Genomic DNA, 10,097 nt, shown 5'->3' with positions numbered 1-10,097 from the left:
GTCGACTGCCCATACACTAAATTTCAAGTCCAATATTTTTCAAGATTTTGTACAAGATTTTTAGATAATTCCTTAAATTTTCAATTTTACTTCTATAATTAAAATTTTGTGAAATTTAGCCTCACAACTATGTTGACTACAATTCTATCTTCACCCCTGATTTCACAGCTATAGTACAACTTCCATACTGCTTCGACTGTCCTATCTTCAGATCCGCACCAATCTCTTATTACAATTAGAACCTTTTTATACGTACACAGAAGGTTAAAACCTTGCTAAACGTACACGAGCATGTCAACCGTCCGTATACAAATAGCAAAATTCTTACAAATATCAGTCCAAGACAATAGAGTTTGAAAAGTCAAAATGGGGCCATGACTATGTCCAGGAATTCTACCGAATTAATGCAGCTACTGTTGTTGGAACGTAAAGTTCACCAAATAATGCTATTTTCTCCGAAGAATCTGGTCAAATACAGTGACAGAAGACTTCGTGACAAGATGTGATTTGGTGAAAAAGTTAACTATGTTTAAAACATTTCAATGATAATGTCTTGTGATATTATTTCAAAATTTCTATTTATATAGCATGATTGAATTGTATAAGTATCAAGTGAGTTTTGCATAGAAGTTCGGAATTATTTAAGTTTTTTATTTGTCAAGAGTTGTTAAAAGATTACTTATTTTAATAGTACAGCAAGAATTACTTATTTTACAAGATTATGGCATCCATAGACATTTAGACACGAGTTCTTGTTCTAGAAATTATAATAGTCGCTTACGTTGATGTAATTTTCATTTCCAGCCACGACTTTTTTCTTGACATTATCTTAAAACATTTTATTTCTAGGTAAAAGTGATACGTGGAGAAAGATCCGGTTTAAAAATGCTTTTAAGTTACTGTGAAAACACCTTCACCTTCCCCTTTAATCCTCGCGGCCCCATCCCAACAACCATCCGGCCACCGCCAACCACCGCATTGCTCCACCCCAAAAAAATATGTTCTTCTCCCATTTTATACAAAGAACTAGCAATTTAACTTTATGGTTGTTAATAATTATTGCTCTCTTGTGACTTTGGTAACAACATTGAACATCAAAGAAATTATAGAAAAAGAAACTGAAAAAACCTTAAAATGAGCATCACTGCATAAAACTTATTCACTAATTTACTCAATCATTCAACAGTATATTATCATTCATCAATACGTTTAGTACACATCATAAGACACACAAGTGTAGACAATACAATAAATAAGATTCAAATTCGTTTAATTCATAATCCCGACCAAACATGCACTAAGCGCAGGAGCAGCAGCAGATATCCAAGCAGCACTCACAAGTCTCGTAGCAAAGGAAACAGCAACAAAGAGCAAACAGGCTGGAAATTACAATCAAATAATATGTATAAAGCAGAGTTTTAATCCAAAAAATAGTGAAATTAATCAAAAAAAGTGATTATAAAGGTACAAACCAAGCATAAAGATGGCCCTTTTCCTCCCTGCGTCTTTGAATATGATCAAAGTATGACATTTCTTGATATCCTGGAGGAGCATACATTTTTAGTCAACGCTGGTTTCTAATGGTGAAAGCAAGAAAAAGTGAGGGCATCATAAAGAAAATTATGGGTACATATATAGGGTGAAATTTTGCATCAACGGCTCAGATTTAGTCATATGGTCTCCATTTAAACTTAATTACTAAGTAACGGGTTAAATGGACAGAAGGTCACCCAACTGTGAGAGAAGTTTCATCTGGGGCACTCATCTTCAATTTGATATAATCAAGTCACCCAACTTATAGTCATTTGCAAATCTGGTCACTTCGTCTACCGTTGTCGGCTAAACTAATGCAATGAAAAAAGTTAACTATGTTTAAAACATTTCAATGATAATGTCTTGTGATATTATTTCAAAATTTCTATTTATATAGCATGATTGAATTGTATAAGTATCAAAATTACTGTCGTCCAAAAAGAAATTAACATTGAGCTTCATTTTTTCAAGAACGCATTTTTTTTAAATCTTATTTTCAATCACACATCCTCCCATAAAATAATTATAAATGTATTTTAAAAAAAATAAAACTCACTTTTTAATTTCGCATTCTCCAAAAATCATCATTATGTAATACATTTTACCAAAAAATGGGAATGGTGCTTGACACAACAGGAACTGGGCTGATTGTGAGTTTTGCATGGAAGTTCGGAATTATTTAAGTTTTTTATTTGTCAAGAGTTGTTAAAAGATTACTTATTTTAATAGTACAGCAAGAATTACTTATTTTACAAGATTATGGCATCCATAGACATTTAGACACGAGTTCTTGTTCTAGAAATTATAATAGTCGCTTACGTTGATGTAATTTTCATTTCCAGCCACGACTTTTTTCTTGACATTATCTTAAAACATTTTATTTCTAGGTAAAAGTGATACGTGGAGAAAGATCCGGTTTAAAAATGCTTTTAAGTTACTGTGAAAACACCTTCACCTTCCCCTTTAATCCTCGCGGCCCCATCCCAACAACCATCCGGCCACCGCCAACCACCGCATTGCTCCACCCCAAAAAATATGTTCTTCTCCCATTTTATACAAAGAACTAGCAATTTAACTTTATGGTTGTTAATAATTATTGCTCTCTTGTGACTTTGGTAACAACATTGAACATCAAAGAAATTATAGAAAAAGAAACTGAAAAAACCTTAAAATGAGCATCACTGCATAAAACTTATTCACTAATTTACTCAATCATTCAACAGTATATTATCATTCATCAATACGTTTAGTACACATCATAAGACACACAAGTGTAGACAATACAATAAATAAGATTCAAATTCGTTTAATTCATAATCCCGACCAAACATGCACTAAGCGCAGGAGCAGCAGCAGATATCCAAGCAGCACTCACAAGTCTCGTAGCAAAGGAAACAGCAACAAAGAGCAAACAGGCTGGAAATTACAATCAAATAATATGTATAAAGCAGAGTTTTAATCCAAAAAATAGTGAAATTAATCAAAAAAAGTGATTATAAAGGTACAAACCAAGCATAAAGATGGCCCTTTTCCTCCCTGCGTCTTTGAATATGATCAAAGTATGACATTTCTTGATATCCTGGAGGAGCATACATTTTTAGTCAACGCTGGTTTCTAATGGTGAAAGCAAGAAAAAGTGAGGGCATCATAAAGAAAATTATGGGTACATATATAGGGTGAAATTTTGCATCAACGGCTCAGATTTAGTCATATGGTCTCCATTTAAACTTAATTACTAAGTAACGGGTTAAATGGACAGAAGGTCACCCAACTGTGAGAGAAGTTTCATCTGGGGCACTCATCTTCAATTTGATATAATCAAGTCACCCAACTTATATTCATTTGCAAATCTGGTCACTTCGTCTACCGTTGTCGGCTAAACTAATGCAATGACGTTAAAATTACTGGACAATTGACGTATAAAAACTTGCTTTAAGTTCATAATTTTTTTATTTATTTAGAAAAAAAGAGTTTTTAAGATGGGCGTGATTTTGTGTGACGTCAATATACACATCTATCATCTATTAATTTGGAGGGAGGAATTAATATTTTATTGGTCCCAAATTAGTAATTATTCATAAATGTATGACAAGGTATGACAGCACAAACTCAACATCATATGCCAGATATTTTGTGCATTGAGACACTGGCGTTCTGCATGTCCTCAACGGTTAACTTTTTACCGTGGTTTAATTTAGTTGCCAGTTAAAAAAAAAAAAGGTTAAACCTTAATCTTAAGGGTCCCCTACCATCCCTGTCCTGGAGCATCGTGAGGGAGATAAATCGCAGGTTATGCCTCTAAGGGTACAAGGTGGAAGGCTGTTTGTACACTTGCACTTATCCAAGAGCCAAATTCATATTTCAGGATTCGAACTCTTGACGCAACAGCCTCAAGTAAAGCTGGATTTCTCCATCCTCCCCTTTTACCACTTGAAGATGTGCCCTGGGGGCACTTTAGTTGCCAGTTAGTTTATATGAAACGACACGCTCCAAGTTTAGATGGCCCGTCTGGCTTAAAGTATGACTTTAATTTTTCAACTTACTTGAGTAATTAATTGTTTATTCAATATTGTAGTTAAGCATGATATTATTTCATGATATTATTTTCTAATGTTATCAAAGAAGTTTGGGTAACTTTATCAACAAGAAACCCACTAGCTATTTTACATGTAAGTTTTAACTCTTAGTTAATACAAGAATATTGCTTTCCTTCCAAAATAAAAATTAAAAAATTAAAAATAAAAAAAAAAAAGTTAAAAAAAAAATCCTAGAAAAGGAAAGTAGATGTAGAATGCAATAAATTTGGCTTGGGTCCGTAAAATTCAATTCGGGCTAATGAATGCAACAATCTGTGGGCTCAGTCCATTTATATTTCAATTATGCACTAGTTATTTAGCCCTTGTTTGCCCCCATTTTCTGAAAATGAAAATGGGGGAATAGTATTATTTTTAAAAATGAGTGGTTGAAAAAGAAGGAAAAGTGTTCGATTTACGTGTAATATTTTTCATAAAAGATTATGTGGTTGAAAATAGGAGAGAGAAAAATGTAATATAATATAATTTAATGAGGGCCAAACGGAGGCTTAATAACGTACCTAACTTTTCTACTCGTTTCATTTTCTTCTATTAGAAAAACTTTATTCATTACTCTATTCCAATTTTTATTATTATTATTATTTATTTTTTTTAACTGGAACCCAATTTAAAGTCTTTTCGAATTTCATTCATCTCTCTATACGAATCAATATTAATATTCTTTTCAAAGATGCAAATTAATAAACTATAACACATGGTGTACGGATTCAATATAGAAATTTACTAAAATAAATTATTAGTCATCTTTTCGTGTGCTATATATCGAATCCCGAACAAATCAATAATTTATTTTTTTATATATATAATTTTCTCACCAAAGAAAAATAACAAACCCGTGAACCGGTCAACGGTTCAATGTTTAAAAATCACACAGAATCTCAGTTGAAATTAATTTTAGTAAGATTAGGCGGAAGACAGCTAGAATTTTGTCTTGAAATTGTTAAACTATTATTTTCATCCATTTCGAGGTGCAAATTATTTAGCGATATATTGTATTTATTGACTGATATTGCATATTTTATATAATATTTTCTTCTTTTAAAAACAATATTAGCAATATTTAAGCCTGCACATAGCCTAGATCTAGAGCACTTGTTTAAATTATTTCAAACATTGTAATTGTGTAAATTTATTTTATTTGACCCTAATAAATGCCAAAAGCTACTTGTTTTCTAACATAATTTTTTTTAATTTCAAACTTTTTTTTTTTAAGTTCGTCATCAAATTTAGTTTTTTATTATAGATCATTTCACGCTTGTTAATCAGATTGACGATTGGTGTTACAATCTAATATGCCCGATGAGCGAAAATAGACAAAAGGATCAAATTGTAATAAAGTTTAATTAAGTTCTCTTACCATTCTACATAAAATAAAATTTTGTGTTTTGATATGAAACGTTGTGATAATCGGAGAATTTAACCCGATATTGAAGACTTCTATGAATTATTTTATAACCCCAACAGATTGATTTGTGGAGTTTGTTTACTAGAAATCTTTTTGATCGATAAAATTTATCAACTTGTCTTCTTAATAATGTAGACTTTACAATATTTTAAACAACGATAATAGAGAAGGGAAATCAACTTTTTTTACCGTCAAATGTGATAAGGTCCCCTCAACAAATTGTTTTAATAAATTGACATTGATGTAGTAATTTGTGAGTTGTCACTTGTTGATGGCCTCAAGCAATAACTCATTTCAGTGTAGTTATTTCAATTCAGTTGATCCTCATTCAAGTTGAGCAAATGCTACCGATATGCTCAAATTTCATCCAAATTCCAAAATTCAATGCACTGGAAAATGTCTGTCCGATTTCAGTTCATATTAAAGAATTAAGCTAAATGTACATCGTTGTTGACAGCTTGGATGACATCCTCGTCTATGTGGAGGAAATATGTACAGTGATGTGATGGATGGATTAAAAATCAAGAGTGTAAATCTTGTCACGTGGAAGAGTGTAAAGAAAGGTGTATAAAAGAGTGTACATATAGCATGATGTTTTTAAATACGAATAAATGTGTTTTTTTTTTTTTTTTTTTAAGATTCAGGGTCGAGTACATGAATTTGCTTTTATTACTCTGATGTACTCCTCGATCTCTTTATCTTCTTTTCAGGTTTTTTCTAAAGAACTCAAAATATTTATTTTAGGAAGAAAGGAGAGAAATGAAAAAAATTTTTAATTACAACTGAAGTTGGCAGTTTTACCATACACCCCATCTTTCTTTCGCCATAAAAACAAAATGTTCCTGTTAATAAATAAAACCATACAAAAAGCATTAGTATATAGACAAAGACAAAAAGAAATCGACAAGCATCTAGCTTAGCCAACCCTGGATTAGCTATGTGATTTGATTACACTACTACAACTAAAAAGTACAAATTTAACTACTCAACACAAAATATTAATAGGATTCAAGTGCTTTGTAAATCACCACAAAGCATGGTAAAATAGCTCTTGGATTAAACACATATAATTCCTCGAGATTCGAGTAGATATTGCCACAGCTAGCTACGGAATCGTATGAACCGCCATTTGACAAGTCAACTCCATCCCCTTCCTCAATCATCACAACATCCGTAGCATGTTTCACCCTCCCAGCAATAACACGACACACCAACATTGCTCGACGTCCATCTTTGCAGCCAAGGCAATCGTGGGCTCTACCACTACTAGCAGTTGTCCGAATCCCACTCGCCTTGCTACTTTGAAAGCCGTGTCTAATAATAGTGCATACGCCACAACCTGGCAAAACGCCACACAAGCTAGAAGAGCCACGTGCACCAAGCGAGCAATTTAGTGTGACGCAGTAAAACCTCAATAACTCGTTCCCATCAGCAGCACACCTAGCATTTTTCTTGGCATTGTTATTGGCACGAATCTTGACCGCATCCCTATAATCTTCAAACCTTTGGATCGTACGCCGTGTATTGTGAACCTTTAGGATCCGTTCGATCTTGCATATTGGATTGTCCTTTTTGAGCCAGCTTGATTTGAAAATTATCTCAACTATGTTGCGGCTTGAATCATCTTGGGCCAGCTCAGACACTATAAAATTCTCAACAAAAATAACCATCAAACTGTTATCAATGAAGTTACAAAATCAGTCTTTATTATATTAAGGAGTGATTTACAAGAAAATGATATAGATTTAATTTGGTTATCTTTTTGTCGGTGAGGTACCTAATATGCAATGTAAAGTAGACAAATAAAGACATAACTTTTAATGTTCTATATTTTCTAGATTTCATGAAGTGAGAAAGAAAGGAAAGCAATCTTATATTAAATTGAAGCATAATGCCGTTTTGCCTGCATTAACAATTTCGAACTTCAAAATTTTCAAATCATTTTTCTTTTGCATTTTAAAAACAAAAAGAAATTATTCATAAAACTTTAAATATTAACTTCGATTACTGCATGTTTTGATGTATTAGATTCAACACGAATCAACATAATTAAAAAAAAAAAAAAAAAGGAATCTTGCAACAAAATTTGATCGGTAGTCTTAAAAAATCATAGCTTATGAGTAGATGATTAAATTTTGTAAAAATATTAGTAAAGGAGATGTACCTGCATGCTTAACCATTTGATGATGTTCCATGCTTTCAATTTTTGGGAAGACCTCTCCACATTCAGAGCAAGCACATATAGTCGTCCTCGGCAATGGATACCTATAAGCCAAAAAAAAAAAAAAAAAAAAAAAAAAAAAAAAAAAAACAGTTTATTTATTTTCAAGATTGACCAAGGAAAAAATAACTTATCTACAGTCTACTTGAATAATGCTATCTAACACCAACAATGTTAGACCACTAGTTTAAGTGACTATATTTTAAAAGTTCAATTAAATTAGTATTTTGGCTTTACATTTAAATGAATATATCATTTAATGACATCAATCTACTTATTTACTTAAAAGTAAGTTTTTACGCAGCCAAGTCTTTCTCACAAAGTACACACACACACACAAATTCTAGTAAGAAGTTTCAAGTCAAAACAGTGATTACCTGGTAGGATCAACAATGGCATGACATTCATAACACCCTGAAAGCTTCCTCAATTGCATGCCTCTAGATGAGCCCATATTACATGTAGTTTTCACAGAATTAGAAGAATAAATCGACCTAGAAGAGGAGGATCCATTTCCATGGCTACTTTTCTTGGTTTCCTTTCCTAAACTGCTTCCCTCCGGTGAGTTATCAGCTCTGTGAACAACCCTAGTGTTTCCATGAACAACATCCCTGAATGTGCAGATGGAATTGCATGAATTTCCCAGTTTGGAAACTGTAAGGAGGCTCTTGGAGGAAGGATCGTGGATTTTCGAATCTGGGATTTGCTTGCAGCTTAAAATGTTCTTGATTTGGTCCCATGAAGAAAAAGAAGAAGGATTTGGCTGCTTTTTCTTGCGTTTGGATGGTTGTTTTTGGGTATCCATTGGCATGAGGAGTGCCATGAAAAGGAGTGCAATGAGATGGAAGACAAGTGCTGCTAAAGAAGTTCTCACTTTCATAGGGCACACACACAAATGGAGAGAGAGAGAGAGAGAGAGAGAGAGGGTGTTAAGTTTTGAGAATTTCTTTCTTTAATGAAGAATGGGAGGGATCCAAGATTAAGTAGAAGTTGGAGACTTTATTAATGATTCCATTTGATAGTAATTAATAAGCATGATGCCTTTGTCTTATATACCAATGCTCAAACTTATGCTACTTTTAAGCTAAGATCGAGTTTGTTCAACGCGGCCTTAATGTCTAGAGTTTTAGTTTTATGGTTATTAGAGAGGTGAAAACATATCAATGGACTAGATTTGTTAATTCAGTTTAGAAACGAGCAATGCCTTGTACTAGGACGTGCCTTTACGGTTGGGTCATGTCATTCAACTACTAAGATCTCAATCAACGTCAACCTCCTTTCGAAAATACAGAAAAGAAACTATGCAGTACGAGAAGATATAAAAAAATTGTGAGGAATAACTTTTAATTTTTAATTATAATTATAAAATTAGTCTTCTTCAATAATGAAACCATCAGATGTTGATATTTCCATTTATTCTAATGGAGTTGTTAAATTGGATCACTCCCTATTTTGGAGGGTACTCATTGTTGACATGTAAGCACTAAGAAAGGCATCCATATTGACAAAGGGAAACAAAAGGAAAAGAGCCCAAATTGCATCTTCCATTTTCTTATTATTATCCATTTGTTGCACCAAATGTGTAATATGTAGTTGCATTTGAAATAGAACGTGCACTTTTCACTAGCTAATTTTGTTCAATACAATTGTATTGCCGTCAAGATTATTATCATTAGTATAAAGTTTTAATTTTCTTTTCTTTTCTTTTTTTTATAACATTTTCAATTTTTATTTTTTTGATCTCTAGATACTTTGTCATGAGATTTATTATGGAAGACTTATTGTGGAAACTACAAACATATTGTCACGTGGTTATCTTGAAAACATGTCATTTAAAACTGACAGAAGAAAAATGGAATCTTTGAGGGTTGGTTATGTAAATAAAAGCACAGATTTTTGAGCAATTTTGGTGGTTGTAGACTGAATATACTAATAGGAATAAAAATCTTGTTACATGTACATAAGAATTTACATAACAGATTACATAATGTCACATGACACTCTACCATTTATCAGTTTAAAGTACAATAAACTTTTTTATCCAATCTTTTCCCTTCACGTTCTATTATGTAATCCATTATGTATATTTTATATGTACAAGTAACAAAATCCTAAAAATAATAGGAATAAAGAGTTCAACCCATTGTGGAAGCAGAAAAGCTGTTTGAAGACCTATCACCTAATCTAGATTGTATTGTGAGACGGATCAAGACACATGTATACAAAGTTATGTTCTCTTTGTATCTGGATGTCTTGATTCATTTTGAATCTTTAGTGTCAGGTCATTGATTTTCATTGCACTTTTTTTATTTTTGTTTTACCCGGGTATGTCCGGAGTAGTTGT

The 10,097-nt window shown here is 32.5% G+C and overlaps 1 protein-coding gene and 2 long non-coding RNA genes across 3 annotated transcripts; all 3 read right to left on the bottom strand.

Moving 5' to 3' along the window:
• Nucleotides 1-1,138: 1,138 nt before the first annotated feature.
• LOC111390296 lies at nucleotides 1,139-1,614 on the bottom strand. The gene is made up of 2 exons (XR_002701890.1): nucleotides 1,473-1,614; nucleotides 1,139-1,379 (listed from the first exon to the last, which is right to left on the bottom strand). It is a non-coding gene; the product is annotated as an uncharacterized LOC111390296 (long non-coding RNA).
• Nucleotides 1,615-2,708: 1,094 nt separating this feature from the next.
• Nucleotides 2,709-3,184, bottom strand: LOC111390295. The gene is made up of 2 exons (XR_002701889.1): nucleotides 3,043-3,184; nucleotides 2,709-2,949 (listed from the first exon to the last, which is right to left on the bottom strand). It is a non-coding gene; the product is annotated as an uncharacterized LOC111390295 (long non-coding RNA).
• Nucleotides 3,185-6,393: 3,209 nt separating this feature from the next.
• Nucleotides 6,394-8,742, bottom strand: LOC111390310. The gene is made up of 3 exons (XM_023015326.1): nucleotides 8,131-8,742; nucleotides 7,697-7,797; nucleotides 6,394-7,174 (listed from the first exon to the last, which is right to left on the bottom strand). The coding sequence occupies exons 1-3, from the start codon at nucleotides 8,631-8,633 to the stop codon at nucleotides 6,531-6,533; spliced, it is 1,248 nt and encodes a 415-aa protein (XP_022871094.1). The 5' UTR covers nucleotides 8,634-8,742; the 3' UTR covers nucleotides 6,394-6,530.
• Between the last annotated feature and the right edge of the window lie 1,355 nt (nucleotides 8,743-10,097).

The sequence above is a fragment of the Olea europaea genome, unplaced genomic scaffold (genome assembly GCF_002742605.1).
Source record: "Olea europaea var. sylvestris unplaced genomic scaffold, O_europaea_v1 scaffold670, whole genome shotgun sequence".
Lineage (NCBI taxonomy): Eukaryota > Viridiplantae > Streptophyta > Magnoliopsida > Lamiales > Oleaceae > Olea > Olea europaea.
This window is presented reverse-complemented; position numbering and strand designations above follow the sequence as displayed.

Bases quoted from the DNA above. Each gene is read 5' to 3' on its own strand.
- LOC111390310 (XM_023015326.1), bottom strand. From the start codon at position 8,633: ATGAAAGTGAGAACTTCTTTAGCAGCACTTGTCTTCCATCTCATTGCA. The intron at 7,798-8,130 runs GTAATCACTGTT...TTTGGCTTATAG, and splicing joins GCCATTGTTGATCCTACCAG to GTATCCATTGCCGAGGACGA. The intron at 7,175-7,696 runs GTACATCTCCTT...AGAATTTTATAG, and splicing joins TCAAATGGTTAAGCATGCAG to TGTCTGAGCTGGCCCAAGAT.